This window comes from Gigantopelta aegis, chromosome 3 (assembly GCF_016097555.1).
Source record: "Gigantopelta aegis isolate Gae_Host chromosome 3, Gae_host_genome, whole genome shotgun sequence".
NCBI lineage: Eukaryota > Metazoa > Mollusca > Gastropoda > Neomphalida > Peltospiridae > Gigantopelta > Gigantopelta aegis.
In genome coordinates this window covers 94,169,669-94,186,622 of record NC_054701.1, presented here as the reverse complement: position 1 = coordinate 94,186,622, position 16,954 = coordinate 94,169,669, and the positions used below count along the sequence as shown (strand labels likewise).

At 36.4% G+C, this 16,954-nt stretch overlaps 2 protein-coding genes across 4 annotated transcripts in view; both read left to right on the top strand.

The window, feature by feature from the left end:
• Window positions 1–2,183, top strand: part of LOC121369379 (dynein heavy chain 12, axonemal-like) — a 121,842-nt gene extending 119,659 nt beyond the window's left edge. For all 3 annotated transcript variants that reach the window (XM_041494440.1, XM_041494438.1, XM_041494439.1), the window contains one exon: window positions 341–2,183. In XM_041494440.1, the coding sequence (XP_041350374.1) occupies window positions 341–602 (262 nt within the window). In that variant the 3' untranslated portion in view covers window positions 603–2,183. The remainder of the gene's footprint in view (window positions 1–340) is intronic.
• A 6,372-nt stretch (window positions 2,184–8,555) lies between these two features.
• Window positions 8,556–16,954, top strand: part of LOC121369378 (calcium/calmodulin-dependent protein kinase type 1-like) — a 110,300-nt gene continuing 101,901 nt past the window's right edge. The window contains exon 1 of the mRNA XM_041494437.1: window positions 8,556–8,706. Coding sequence (XP_041350371.1) covers window positions 8,606–8,706 — 101 coding nt within the window. The 5' untranslated portion in view covers window positions 8,556–8,605. The remainder of the gene's footprint in view (window positions 8,707–16,954) is intronic.

Sequence of the window (16,954 nt, the reverse complement as noted above, 5' to 3'; positions counted from 1 at the left end):
AAGAAAACAAACTTTAACTTTTCCCATTGATGCCTTATTTGTAATGCCTCGTTGCTGCAGTCATTAAACCATTGCAGGTGGGTGTAGTAATTTATGCAGGGGGATCTACACTGGTGATTGAACTTTCTACAGAGGTTTGAGTCCAGTGAAAAATAAAAAAAAATAAAAAGAGGAAAATTTGATTTGAGCAGGTGGGGAGGGTTAGCTTTAAGTCTTGTGAGGACCGGATTCACAACCACAGTGAGTTTTAGTAATTGGATGGGGAGATGTAAGACCACTATACACCAACTGTAACTGTCACTAACCACTAATAACCCACCATTGGTGACCGCTGTTTCAGAAACTGCATCGCAGAACAGATGCCGAAGATGCTGTATGAGGCGATGCCGATCATCTGGCTGAGGCCGGACATGGCGGACAAGGTGGACACCTCGGACAAACGCTACAAGTGTCCGGTCTACAAGACGAGCGAGCGCCGCGGCGTCCTGTCCACCACCGGCCACTCGACCAACTTTGTCATGGCCATGCTGCTCACCACCAACAAACCCATACGACACTGGATCAAACGCGGCCTCGCTCTGCTCTGTTGTCTAGACGACTAAACTCAGTTGACAATGCCAGTTATTCCATTCTCGGTTACATGGAAATATATTTTCTTATGACAGATTTTTTATTTATGTACATTTTGAAGTTTTATTCACAAGGAATATAGAAATGAGAACTGTGATACATTTTGTCTGCTGTTTGAAAGAGTTTTATCAGTTTTAATGATGTTCAGTTTTTATCATCATGGATTACTGGCAGACTAACTGGATTTTTTCAAGAGTAATTCAGTTGAGAAAACTGAACAAGAATGATTTTTCTGTTTTTGAAGATCTTGCAGTTGTTGTTATGTTATTTTTGACAATAAATATGCCGTGTGTAGTTTCGTGTGTTAGTGTCTGTGATATAATACCAGTATTACCAAGTTTGTCTTACACACCTAACACTACACAATGTCATTTAATTCCCTTCCAGAGTCTGGCATTTGCGGTGTTATTTTTGTAATGTTAGTAAGATTAATTTATTATGTGATTTTACCAGCACTTTTACTGTAATCATATAACAGGTTTTTACTGAATGCTAATTATATTTTAATGTTAAAAAAAAAAATAATAATTTAATGTTGACATTTTGACATTTTTAATAATTTTGTGATTGTGTGTGAATACAAACTATGATTCTAGAATGTAGAAATTAAATATGTGGAATTGTTTCTGAATTATTATAAATTTAAAACAGTCATAATGTTGGAGATGTCAACTTGCCATAGTGCACACTTGTTGCTTTATTTATTTGGCCAAAGCAGTCAAAGAACAGTTTATGCAAAGATTTGCAATTTAGGGTAATGAGCTGCAAATGTTTCACTAGCATACTTCGTTACATAATGAAAAATATTTGTTGGTTTTACGTGAATAGTAGACATGTAACTGAAAGAACGAAGGATGAGCAAATAAAAATTCTTGTAGCCAGACAATGGCATGGTTAACTGGTTAAATGTTTGTCTGGTAGCGCTATTCCAACACTTGTGGTAAACTATGCTCACACATGCTCAGTTTTGTAGTTGAGTTGTTGGTATGTCATCCAGTATAGATGGATATATAATATTACATCAGTGTGTAGATGTGAGTTGTAGTACAGTAGAACCTGTCTAAACCCAAACCGTCTAGTTTCACATGGTACCGAATGTTCTAAATTTTAAAATGCGACCATCTAAACACCAGATTCTGTCTTAAATTGGATAAATATTAGATCCCTGTGTGATCCACTTAGACAGGTTTCACTGTGCTGACATCAGCTGAATTCAAACAGTTTGTCATCCCATGCATTTCCGTCCAAATGTTCATTCTGATAAGTTGTTAATATATATTATTTACTTCTTGTACATTTTGATTATATATATTTATTTTAATTTATTTTGTCAAACACAATCAAGTTCCCAAGTATGAAGGTACTAATGTATTTCTAAAATAAAAAATGTATCAATTTGTTTGTTTTTTTCTATCTGTTACTTTGTGTATATGAGTGTATATATTTTGGTATTTATGAATTAACAGACGAGTTCTATTTGCATAATATATTATTGAAGTCTTGTTTTAACAGGTGATACATATGACTGTGATACAAATAAAAATGAGCTCTCGCTTGTTGTCTCTGTTGATTATGTAGCAGAAGAATGTAAATTTGACAGGTTTTCTTGTTCAGCACTTCATCAATTATATATTACTGGCCAGAGTGTATGCTAACCAGGTCCTACCCGAGGTAAAGGGCATGTAAATTACTTCTTAACACAGCAGAGGGTTTTATGTCTCATTTGTATATTCTTACAGATATTAAAACAATATGATGAGGTAAAAACAATAATAAAAAAACATCTTTTTTTTGGTAAATCACAACACATTCCCTGAGTTGATGTTATTATTAAAAAAAAGAATTTTAATGAACACATACCTTTCATTTGTTGACAGTTACTTGTACTTCCATTATGTGTGTCGGGTCGATTTATATGTGTATTTTCCATCATCCTTGCTGATCGCTACAATGTTTCCCAGGTTTCAGAACAGGTAAATTAGCAACTTGGATGAGGTGTTTACATGCATTTTCATTTGACAGAAATAATCTGAGAGGTTCAATAGAGACTATGTCACTTCTGGTCTTTTAGCCCTGTGACCAAAGTAATCTTAAAACTTAAATGCTAATTTGAACAGTTAAAACATTGAAATTTGAGCCCTAACCCCCACTCCCACTCTCACACCCCATCCATCTTTGTTTTGGCAGTTGCTGGAGAGTACCTCTGTCAGTGCCAGGTTGGCCATTATACACTTTGCGTTGGTCATTAAGAAAACAGGTGGTCTGTGTCTTACTGAGATGAGACCTGGGTGTGTTCATTTTGAAGGAGTTCAAAGACGGGTTGCTGTGCGAATGTGACCTTAAAGGAAGAAGACAATACACAATAACAAATCACAGTTTACTGTGGTATGATGAATAATATAACAAATATTCAAACTATCTATTGTTCTGACAGCAAAATTAATGAATTGCACAAACAAGCTTTATGATGGGACATGAGAAACATTCTGTCTAGCAAGTTTAACATTATAAATAAATATTCAGTATGTACCCCCATTGTCTTCAGGTACATGTACTCTATTGTACGTCTGTTGTCTCTTCTTTTCTTTTGTCTTTTTTTTTATTATTATTTTTATTATTGTCTTTTTGTTTGTTTTTTCACCAAACTACTTTCATGATACCACTGATAATGTAACAAAGGTGTGTTTTTGCTTGGCATTGTTCTGTTGTGTCTTCTACTGACACTAAGTGTATTTGGTGATTAGTAACATCAACTATACATTTACTTTGCTGGCTGGTTTCCATTGCAGTTAGACGACCACCCACCTCTCTGATGTCGCAAAGAGATAGCTGCAAAGAGATAGCTGAATCACGGTTGACTCTGCACGTATTTTGAGTACCTAACTAGATTAGTTCATTCAAATGGCATCTATAGTTTGACAGAGATGTTGGGGAGTATGTAATGAAGCTATTTTGTTGCATACTGGGTAATACAGCAGTATTCGGTTCCTGCAAAGTTGTCGATTCTTAGATGTAATTCATATTCATATAGGGCCTACATTTGTTTGACACCCAATAGTGATGTGTATTTTTGTGCTGGGGTGTCGTTAAAAATCAGTCATTCATTAGATATAATTATAGTCAAAGTAAATAATAATAATAAATTAAATAAATTTGTAATGCATTGTAATTTAAAAAATAAATCAACTTACATTAAAAATGATGTATGGGTATAATTTAGGCCTATTTGCATCAAAAGGGAACCGATGAATTGTCATATGACTGTAGGCTACACTAAAACAGTTTAAACTATAGAAACATAATTAAAAATTTAAAACTAAGCCAACTCTTATAATTTTTGTTTACCAAAAAATGTCCATGTCAATGTTGGAACCGCCAAGATATTCAACATTACCTGCATTGTTATTAAGTAATTGATAATGCAGAACGGAAGACAAAAGGTATAACTGCTCGTGTTTTACCGTCGCTGTTCCATCAGTTACCGTCATACCTGTATCAAAAAAGAAGATGCAATTTGATGGTAAATAGAAAAGAAACTTATGTACACGTAAGTTGAATTTTGTTTTGTTTTGTTGGATTCTTTAAAATGTTATTTGAGTTGGTATGGGTTTAAAACATAATCATGTTTTTATATTAATTTTGTCTTTATTCATTGTCGTGTTACATACCAATTCATCGGTTTCCGTTTTGACGCAAACTGACAGTAATAGTGGTATAGTATTGTGAGAAGAAGCATTCCTATAAGAAAACTTACTTACATCGATTCATGGTAGCAGATACGACAGGTCAAAACACACTTTGCAGGCACGTGTGCAGGCATTTCGGCGAGGGTGTAGAGGGTGCTAGACTAGCAACCAAATTAGTTTATAGGGGGGTCGAGTCATTCTCCCCCCCCCCCCAAAAAAAAAAAAAAAATTATATACTGAGAAAAAAAATTGCTTGAGCAGGAAGGTGTTTTGACCCCGAAACCTTCCTATGCACACCCACCTGCTTTGCCTCATGTAGAGGTACAATAATTTTAATTATTTTAAAGTGTAAATGGTTTTGTCATTCACATTTAGCCATAATTTTAGACACACGTCCAACAGGCCATGTTGAGAGAGAAATATCATACTATATAAGACAGTCAAGTATTGTTTTTTTTTTTTTTTTTAAAGCCCCCCCCCCCCCCCCCCCAATTCAATATTGGGGATACCAAGGCATGACTAGCGAACCCGTCCCCGTATGATATGTTCAAGTGCCTCTTTTTTCTGTATTAAAACAAGAAATAATAAGTCGATAATAATAATAAAATACATTTTTAAAAAATCACTGGGTTGCCTTTTTTTACGAGATGGTCTGTAAAGACAGGTTAATGTGCCCAGGACAGCTTGACCCCCCCCCCCCCCCAAAAAAAAAAAAAAAAAAAAAAAGAAGAAGATCATAATTAAAAATAAATATCACTATGTTTCGTTGTTAACTATAAGGATTTATCACAAAATTTGGATTTAGAGACGAGACGGTGAACATAATTTATTGTAGGCCTAATACAGGATACACTAAAAGAAATATTTTCGTTGGCTGTTAATTTCTGTTGCAAGACATATGGATATGATTCGACTTTACATTTATGAGCGGTGTTTCAACCTCATAGGGGCCATGGGCCACGTCCCCCTCACTTTCAACGCCGGGGGACAATCTATATAAGTGCCCCCCCCCCCCCCCCTCCCACCCCCACCCCACAAAAGCAGCAACAAAAAACAAACAAAAACAAAAATTAAAAGTTTAACCACTAATGTGTAGCTTTATGATTTTCATTGACATTCCTTTATCACACACACACACACACACTAACACGCCCCCCCCCCCCCCCCCCCCCCCCAACACACACACACTTTTAAAGCCGGATTGAGGCCTATGATAGGGGCCTATTGAATTCTAATACAACTTTCATATAAGCCTTTTTTCCATTGATTAAGTTTCGTGATAAATCGGACGATAGATGTACGCTGTCATGGGCATCCAGGATTTATCAAAATAACAAAATTCCGAGAACTCGTCCAATATGCTGTCACTTAGCCACATGTGTGGTGTTTTCATTAGTATATTAATTCCGCGTCTTCCATTAGGCCTATATTGAAACGTCGATATAAATAATTATCAACAAAATTACTAACTTCAGATGAAAATGATGTTATTGTTACTATTTTGTTATTGTTTCGTGCCATTGTAACCATTAACACTTCGTTAGCAGCAATGGACGTGCACCCACCCACCCCAAGTAAGGTCCGGTCACTGATCGATCGCAGCAGTCACCAATATGTTTGTGTCTTGTGGTCTGCTCTCCTAGTTTGTGTTCTCAAAAGGGTGCAAGCAGGTTCATCAGAAATAATTATATCACAATCTGAAGTACCTTATTTGTGTTTAGAACATACTTTTTGGGACAATAAAATTGATAAAGAAGACAAGATATGGAAATGACTTGATTTTTTAAACGCAATTTTAAACATTAACTGCGTTAAAATATCCCACAATTCCAAAAAACTTTTGAAAATAATACTTGCCCTTTAGTAAATGCATATTATTTTATGTATTTATATAAACTTTAAGTGAAAATATGTTAGCAAGTTATAAACTTGTAGACCTACCCCATCAACGTGGTTTTTGTACAAAATCAAACCTGGCGAATTCCTGGAAATAATTAGTGGATAATATCACTGTGTTTCGTGTATATTGAAACGTCGATATAAATAATTATCAACAAAATTACTAACTTCAGATGAAAATGATGTTATTGTTACTATTTTGTAGTAAAAGGGTCCACTCCCCCCAAATCCAGATCACGCTACGCCATTGAAAGGCCATGGTTTGTGTTATCCTGTCTGTGGGAAAGTGCATATAAAAGATCCCTTGCTGCTTTAGGAAAATTGTAGCGGGTTTCCTCTGATGACTACGAGTCAGAATTACCAAATGTTTGACATCCTATAGTTGATGATTAATTAATCAATATACTCTAGTTGTGTCGTTAAACAAAACAAACTTTCGTGATTTATTAGTTTGATGTTGAATCTGAGCGGCTGACAGGCTTACCCGTTGAGGGTGTAAATACACATGTTTTGCATTATATTCATATTGGAATAGGCTAACGCTAATGTGATCTGATCGTCGAATTTACACGTAGCCTACTTGTGTGCGACTTATGCGGCCCATATTTTTTTTTCTGAGAGAAAATTCAATTTATTAGTGTGTTATGTTTTTGGAACAAATGGCATTAATGTACGAAATTTGTGTGTGTTAAGCAGTTTTACATGTGCGCGGGTTTTTTGGTGATGTGCGCATAAAATGGACGCATAAAAATATTCATTCTATAGACAATGCATGGTTATCATTAAAAGTACGTGTGTTTTTTTATATCAATCACGCGGGTTTTGTTTGTTTGGGAGTGGGGGGTGGGGGTGGTAGTAACCGCGCCCGCACCGGGTCAAAAGCCCTGCACACATAGGGCCTATGGAAAGCTGCCCTTAGAAATCAATATTGATCACTGGTTCACTTTTCAGATTGAAGAGCACAGATATGCTTGTGACCCTCCCCCAGTTTCAAACACATTTTTTTAAATTCCACTTGAATTCTCTCTCTCTCTCTCTCTCTCTCTCTCTCTCTCTCTCTCTCTCTCTCTCTCTCTCTCTCTCTCTCTCTCTCTCTCTCTCTCTCTCTCTCTCTCTCTCTCTCTCTCTTCCCCCTCTCTGTGTGTTTGTGTTTGTGTGTGTGTGTGTGTGTGTTTGTATTATACATCATTATTCGACATTTATGGAATGAGTTTGGGAATTATTTTATTCCTCGAGCGATGGTGTTTTTCATAAAAACAAATATGACGGCAACCTTTTGAATTCGGTGTGGGTCAAAGTGAGATTTTGGCAAACTTTTATGACTGAAATAATTCAAATTTTAAAAGCATGGATATAAAAAGTTTATTTGAAATTAGTCTCTGGGTTTAAAGCATTGTTGAAAGTGCAAATTGTTCATTCTTATGGGTCTTTCAAGAACTAAGTTGATGGTATATATCCAGGACCGTAGCTAGTGGGCTAGTGGGGGGGGGGGGGGGGCAGGGGGTGCAACTGGTTATTGATATTGACGTTTTAGGTATATGTAACCTCCCTAAAATGGAAGGAAATGTTTTAATTAACGACGCACTCAACATACTTTATTTACGATTACATGGCGTCGGACATATTATATATGGTTAAGCACCACACAGATATTGAGAGGAAACTCGCTGTCGCCACTTCATGGGCTACTCTTTTCGATTTGCAGCTTTAAGGGATATTTTATATGAACCATGCACAGACAGGATAGCACATACGACGGCCTTTGATATACCAGTCGTGGTGCACTGGCTGGAACGAGAAATAGTCCAATGGGCCTACCGACAGGGATCGATCCTAGATCGACTGTACATCACGCGAGTGCTTTACCACTGGGCGCTACGTCCCGCCTCCGATCCCCCCCCCCCCGAAAAATGGTAGACCCCTATTTCAGAGCCTCAAGATTTCAAAATGTACGGGGGGGGGGGGGATGCCCCCGGTCCCCTAGTGTTTTACACCTTCCATACTTGTTCCAAGAATTCATCTGCCCCCCTCCCCCAATCCTAGCTACGGCCCTGTATTATCAGCGGAAGATCCAGAAATTCCATTTAGGGGGCCACCAATGACGTGGGAAAAAAAACAATGAAACATTCAAATATAAATATAACTGTCGCAAAATTGAGGGGCCCTTAGATTCGCCACTATATATATATACACGTTCCCCTCCCCACTTCCGCAAGCAAATGCAAAAACATTCGTTTTGCGAGTCGCTAGTAACACCTAGCCTAACTGTTACTGATGTATTCGATAAATCTCGATGACAGCGCCCTCTGTATATCACGTGACTGCGAATGGACGTGAGAGCGAGTCATTCGGATGTGTGCGTTTGTTGCTGTTAGGTAGTCTACGTCAAAATGCCACTGTTTGGAAAGAAACATTCGGATTCCGATAAGAACAAACACGTTAAAGATGGAGATGTACGGAGAAAATACGAATTTAAGGATACTCTTGGAACGTAAGTGCATTTGCGAGTTGAGTGAAATGATTTATCGTAGCGTAAGCCGAACCGGGGAAAACGCTGTCTGCCTGGCTTGTCAGGGGTGGTTACGGTCGACTGTTGATGTTATTGTTCACATTGGATCGCGGGATTTTAACGACTCGCTTTTTAATTTCCTCGACGGTCACGGTGTGTTCTTTTCATCTACGTTTATAATGCAGCAGACCTGCTATTTAGTAGATCTATTGTCAAAAGTAATATTCTTCCTTAATCTTTGAAGCAACGAATTAAGACGCAGACGGCAAGACTTCCTTATTAATAAAATGAAGACAGAAAAAAGATTGTTTTCATTTTATAGGCTATAATGTATAAACGTTCCTCGGTGTACGGAAATGTGCTGTCAACATTTCTTTTGCAGCATATTTCGCAATTTATCTGGGTGAAAGAGATGTAGCCTATATTTTTTCTTATCGAGTTGTTAAAATATTTCGCAATATCTCCAGCCATTTTAATTAAATCATTTCTGATGTCTTAAAATGTTACTTGGCACTGACATTGGGCAGTCAGGTGTGTGTGTACGGGGATCGAAATACGTGGAAAATGGTTGTTCAGGTTACTAGGAGGTTACCATGTATCAAGAAAGTCGACAACGGTACTTCGTTCTTCACAAAATCTTATTAATAATTAAACTAAAACTACACCTTAGTTTTGATGAGCTGAGTGTTATGTAGATCCACAACACACAGTATCAATATATATACGAGAACAATGGTATTGCTGAATACTATAATATTAGTGTGTTTATGAAGGTATTTTATAGTAAGGCCAGTATTTTTTTATTATTCGGTTTACGAACCCGCTGACGTAAATTTTGCTCAAATAAATAAAATAAAAAGTCGTATTTTTCACTTTTATTATTTATTTTTTTGCCGCCGACTTCCACAAATAGCTCTAAAGAAAAAAAAAGTTACCATTCTAGTCTATTGTGGCGCATTTCGTAAGGTAACAGTGAGAACAAAAAAATCTACCCCTACTGATACACCCCAAACAGGTTTTTGGGTTGTTTTTTTTCCTTCCTCCTACCTTTGTGCACAAAAGTTCTTGTTCGTAAACCTAAAAATTAAAATATACTGGCCTAATAATGGAAATATATTAATGTGTCTTGACTGGGTCTGTATTTTGGTACCATAACCTATACATAGGTTACTAGAGACACATTGCTCATTTCCACGCTTGTGTGTGATGGTTGGGGATAGGGGGTGGAGGATGGCATAGCCCAATCAGTGAATCACATCTCTTCTTTACTCCATGTTGTATGTTGGCCAATCTTGCTAACACTAACAGGTGCCCCCATAAAGTGCTGGTTATGCCATTGGGCACTGATGTGATATGGCTCACCCACATTGAAATACCATGAAAATCCAGTGTTTAATGGATGGATGTAATTGTTGGAGGAGGGTGGGGATAACCTTGGTCGGCTGTAGTTTCTGTGGAACATTGCTATGTATTTATAATACTAACTTGTATACTGTACTACGAATGTACTAACGGGTGGAATTAAAACAAAAGTTGTGGTGAGGTAGGTGTGGGGGCATGCTTTCAATTTAATACAAAAATAAGAACAGTGGAAGGGCACCAAGGTTAAACTGATAAAAAAATAACATTCTTTGCAAGTTGTTTCACTAAACTATTAATTAGTGTTTTCCCTAGCTTGTTTTAGCACGGTGCAGCACCATGTCTCAGTAGTCTAGCACCATCTTGCCTTAATCAGCACCATGCTGCCCTGAGATTAAACAAGCCTTTTTCAGTAATTAATTCTAAAATTGCCTTTATAAAACACCCAAAAATTTATTATTAATTAATAAAGTATGCCTTTTATATATATTTTGCCATTCATTTATTAAAGCAAGCATATAAATTACATTAATGTTTATTTCAATTAATTTGTATGTATTTGTAATAAAAAGCAAGTGCCCTGATAATGATGAGAATGTCCCGAAAGTGTTTGATCTACCACACCTGCCTAGTTTCTAGGGAAACCACTCATTATTCTTTTGCCTTTTTTGTCAATTGGTGTATGTAATGATTATGTATGGGAAGGACACAGTGACAAACCAGGTAGGGCATCGCTAATTTTTCTTTATTATGTTGACAACATTCAGTTTTTCACGCACAATGGCAGGTAAGGTGGGCAACCACAGAACTTGTCATTAGTGCCGTGGTAAAATTCGAACCCTGTACTGAGGTAAACTTACATATATTAAATATATTTTCTTGTTTAGAATATCAGTGTCTGTATATTCAATGTGTTTCTGGTTGTCTTAATATTTGTAAGAAGCAGAAACTCTATTTTGTCTTCAAATAATTTTGTATGTACGAAAAAACCATTTTAGGAGATAAAATGAAATTTAACCTAATACAAATATTAGAACGATCAGAAACACATTTAATATACAGCCACTAATATTTTATGCAGAAAAATATATTTTATATGTAATTACAATCATTAAAAAGTCGCTGTTAATAGTCAATAACATCTTAAAAATTGCAGCAAACTCAGGTATGTCCCTTTTGGGTAATCATTCTTGGAAGTCCACGCCGATACCAAAACTGATCAATATAGTATTAAAATAAATTATTGTAATTTCTATTGTATCCTGCCTGATCTTTGTAGCAGGATATGAACCATTTTGTGATTATTACAACAAACAAAATAGAAATTCTATGTACACTCTCATGGCAATTCAACAGAAGCAGAAATCCATAAAAGTTGGGCTCCTAACTGATGGGGTGGGTGTTGGTTTTGTATTGGTAGTATTTGGTGCTTTTTGATTTAGTACAAACTGTTGGCAAAATAGTTCATGTTAAAGCTTCTTTCTGGCTGATAAGGTTAATAAAAAAATACTCTGGTAATTAAGTTTCATGCATGCATGGTCTGATGATCATGATTTGCCTGAAGTCTCAAGTTGGATTGAGTGATGTCATACAGACATAGGAAAAACTCGCTAACACTATTTTTCTCTACTGGACATTGTTGTCATCATCTTAACAATGACATAACATAACTGTAAAATGTTGCATAACGTTTTGACTGCCTTCTAAGCAGTTTGTTATATGTATATCATATGTTAACTATACCTGTAGGTCTCGATGTTTTCAGGTATGTATATACTTAATGCACCCACCTTACTTAAACTGCATGACCTCTACAGCTAATACAGCTTGTCTGTCCTTTGACACTAATTAACGAGCACTTCAGGTACAGGTACAACTGTGGTTACAAGTGTAACTCGATAGTGTCATAGTGTCACCTTTATGTTATATGAACTACCACAAGGTGAGTGGAGCTGGATAGTACATTTTTGTACTCATAAGTACATTTAGTTGAAAGTGCTAGGTGCTGTCGGAATGGGAGGAGGTGTAGGCAGATATGTCTCCAAAAGGAACATTGGAAGGAGAGATTGGCACAGGGAGGTAGAGAATTTTATGGGGAAAAAAACTAGGAAAAGAACAATCCACCCCAAACATGGATTATTAAAAGGGCTTTAGATGCCATAAAGGTCAAGATAATAAATGCTATGCCTAATATAAATATATATATTTAAGAATTGACCGCAATTATTTTTTGGTTCATGCAAGTATGAACCAAAAAAACAATGTGCACACTGTATGATCCCGCGTAGAGGGTCATACAAAAGTGTGCACAAAAATAATTGCGGTCAAATCTTATAATTAAATTTATATGCATACTTTAACCATACATAACTGAATTTATTTTGTTTAGCTTTAAATACGCCTGTAGTATTGTTTGTGTAAACTTCATTGATACTTATGTCGCGTAAGAATGCGAACGTTCATTCACTATTATTTGAATCGGGTGATTTTTTGTAAATGACGTCATTTCCTCTAGCTGCTGTGAATTTTTACGGATCATTTAGTTATATTGGAAGGAATTGTCCTATTCGTGTTTAGTTTATATTTTATGAAAGTGAATGTAGGGAACGTTTCTTAACATTTATGCTGTCGGTGGAACCGTTTAATTTTCGCCAACAGCTGTTGAACATCAATTGCTCACTGGACAGTACCTCACCGGACAATTGCTCACCAATAAAGTGAGAAATAGGACAATTGCTCACCTTTAGGTTTTTTTTATTAATAAAATTTTATGTATTATTTTATTAATAAAAAATAACAACAGAATTTTTAGAAGGCACTGGAGTTAGGTAATCGTGTTCACCTTTGATATTTTTTCTTTTGTTAATAAAATAGAACATAAAACATAGAATTTCTAAAGGCACAACTTCAAAGTTGTGTTAATTACACAATTCACTTAATTAAAGTTTTTGAGGTTCCTATAATTGTTTGTTGAAGGAGGCAATTATGAACATCAAAGGCATATAACGTGTTTCAGGTATAGGTGTTAATTACTAATTACATTATATTTTTAGGATAACTACTCAAACAGTAATGTTGGTTTAGGTAGATAAAACTTTTAGAATTGTGTTGTTTTTAGTAATTAGTTACTTTTTAGCCTTTTATTACTACTCTGCAAGACTTAACACTTTGACCATCAAAGCATTAAAAAAGATTTGAAATATCACAAAAAAATGGTAAAATTGATATGAGTCCTGGAACATTGGATTCTAGAGTCTGGTTGGCCATCAGCACCCTTCTGTATGGACAGCTATCGACAGTCAACACAAAGACCAGGCACTGGTTTCCACCCTCATCCTCCAACATCAGCGAGGTGAACCACCTAGGAAGAGGGTGAAGAGGTCCACTCAGCAGATGCAAAGCAGACTGCAGAATTTGTGTCAGGATTTTGCTAATGGAAACAGGGGACTGGGAGATTTCCTTCGGAATATCTTCTACAATATTCAATTGTGCTGAACTATAATGTGCTGTTCAAGAGCTCTTGTATTGACATTTCTATGCTGAACTGATGTGCTGAACTTGTTTAAAATATATCTCATTTAGAATTAATTTTGTTATTTTATTTAAAGGTGTTTAATAAACTGAGGTTACCATACCCACTGATAATATCAGAGATTCCCACTCCCACCCAACCATTTACACACATACCATAACCTAAAATAATTTTTTTTGGATAAACAAATCAGCAATTGTGGTGAGCAATTGTCCTATTTCTCACTTTATTGGTGAGCAATTGTCCAGTGAGCAATTGTCCTACATGATTTCTTTGGCCAACAACAGTCTCATGTCATGATTAGCGAAGAGGTTTTTTTGTTGTGGTTTTTTTTTTATCAATGCGTATAGATCCATATGTCTACTCTGCTATAGCATTTTCCATTAATTTATTGTATAAATTTTTTGTAGCTTTCACGTGTGTATTCTTCAAAATATCTAAATATGATTGCCAGAATAATCCGGATTGTTGCACAAAAGTAGTGCGAATTGGGGGGTGGGGGTGGGTAGTAGGCGTGGCTTAATTTTTGGGGGTTCATCAAGATATGAACGAAAAAAAGTAAGTACCTCTGGACCAATCAGATTGCTGTAAAGTGTATAGATGCAAAGAAAATTTAATTATATATATATGTAAACTAATCACTCCCAAACTAAACACTCCCAAACTAAGAGCAGACATATATGATATCTAGGCTTCAAAACATTTCACTTCAAAATCACTGACATATTAAGGTTTAAAATAACTTGAAATATGTATGTATATAAGTTATATATATATCTATAGCCCTTCGGCAAAGTCTATTAATAACATTACAGTACTTAAATTTAAACCACTTTGCCTTGCTCAGAACAGACCCCCAACCCCCAAAACTCCTCTGTTCTGCCTAAATTAGTGAACTGCTTCATTAATCATGACTGTACTCCCAAATTATTAAGCAAACTATGTCTTATTGTAAATATGTGTACTTAATTTGTAAGACAAAGAAATGCATTAAATAGTAAAGCCAGCCTAACAGACTTAGCCAATTGTATTCATTAGTTCAGGCAATTACATTGCAGCCTTGAGCAGTGCTAATTGAAAATAGTGCATGTATACACATGTAATATAATGTTTATTTACTTCATTACTCATCGTCCAAATACTGCAACTGTTTCTGATCACCTGGCTGGACATTATTGATAAACTAGTCTGTACAGTACAAATTATGGTGCCTGATGCAGCCCCGTACATTTGTTAGATGCACTAGTCGTGGAAATTGATCCTCTTCAAGCTTCACTATCTCATTTACGATACTTCCTGTATACTAACAAGTGACCTGCTATATATCACAGGCTGGGATTAATATGATATATACAATTTCTTGTTTGAGCTAAGTACAAAATGTTTCAATCAATGACACACTCAGCACGTTTTAATTATGATGTCTGGTATATGGTTATAAAGACCACAGATTATTAGAGAGGAAACCTGCTGCCGCTATTCCAAGGGCTACTTTTTATAAGCAGCAAGGAATATTTAATATGCTATCCGACATACACAATAGTAAATACATGTACCACAACCGTTAATTAGTATACCAGTTGTGGAGCGATGGCCGGACTAAGAAATGTCCCAGTGGGCCCACCAAGCATGCCACAAGCGAGCACTTTGCCAGTGAGCTATGTTTTACCAAAATACATATAAAACACCCCTTGCTGCTATTTAGGAATAGCCTACATGGCAAAAAAGTGTCTTTTCTTTAATGACACCACTGGAGCACCTTGATTTATCAGTGTTCAAGATTAATGGTATCCCGATATCCCGGGGATACCAGATTTTAATTTTGGATGTACCACCAGACTTCAAGAACCCAGTATATATCCCACCAGGATACCATATAATGTTGGGCTTTTTTTTAATCCTGAGTTTTTATTTTGTCGCTGAAACAATGAAAGTCGTCATTTAAAGTGAAGTTAAGTGACAGTATTTTCTAACTCGTACCCAGTCGAAGCTGTAACAATATTTCCCCCAACTTGTACCCAGTCTGGGAACTTATAAGTCACTATTCTTTTTCTTGGATGTTTCCTCCCTTCAAATTTTATTTGAGATATTGATTCCACATCTACAGAAAATTGATACAGGTAGGTGTGTTATTAGTAATGTCAAGAACACTTATAGATTACTGCTAAATACTAATTTATGTCGATATTACGCAAACATTTGCCGATTCCGTTTGATTGCAAATTCCGCTATTTTGATTATGATAGCGGCGTAGCAATAAGACTGAAAACGAGAATAGTGTCCAAGTTGGATGTGAAATATTTGGTAATTTTGATGCATGGTCTTACAGAGGAAACCTGCTATGTGTTTTTTTCATTACTAGCAAGGGATCTTTTATATGCACCACAGACAGGAAAGCACATGCCATGCACTGGCTGGAATGAGAAATAGACCACTGGGTCCACTGACAGGGATCAATCCTAAACCAACCACACATCAAACAGGTGCTTTACCACTGGGCAGTGCTGGTAGGTACAGGGTTCTCAGCCTGGTACTGCCTCCCACCCAGAGCGAGTTTTAATGACACAATCTGTAGGATTAAGACTACTACACCCTCTTCTCTCTCATTAACAACTAACCCACTGTCCTGGGCAGACAGCCTAGATAGCTGATGTGTGTGAGCTGAGGTGTGTGTCCAGGACAGCATGCTTCAATCTTAATTGGATATAAGCATGAAAATAAGTTGAAATGAAAAATGAAATGACACTGACCATGGTACGCAATGATAGTGGCTGTAGACATTGTTGTATGATGGTACAGGATAAATTTGTATTTTACACAAACATTCCTTTTCCAGAATGTCCATTATCTTTGAATATAGGAGGGTATTTGAGAAAAGTAGGTGGCTGTATTTACTGAATGCAGAGATGTTTATAACTATAAAAAATAGGCGGGGGCTACTAATGAACTCCCTGCTCTTCAGGCAACAAAACAGAAAACCTGGTGAATAAAGAGCTTTAGAAATTCTTCTGCATTCTGAGAGACCATGCTCATGCTGTACAACTCCACCCACCTGAGGAAGAAATTGTACATTTTTGTTTATTGTTTATCCCACTGTACATAAATAAAGTCTGCAACTAAAATTTGAACACACCATCTTGAGCTAGGGCACAACTCAGCTGTGTTTACAGCTTCATCTGTTAGATTGAGAGAGGTATTACACATCACCCATTGGGCTATTTCTCATTCTAACCTGTGCACCATGATTGATTTATCAAATGTTGTGGTATGTTCTATCCTGTCTGAGATAATGCATATATATATATATTTTTTTTTCAATGAGGGCTGCTGTCAGTGGCT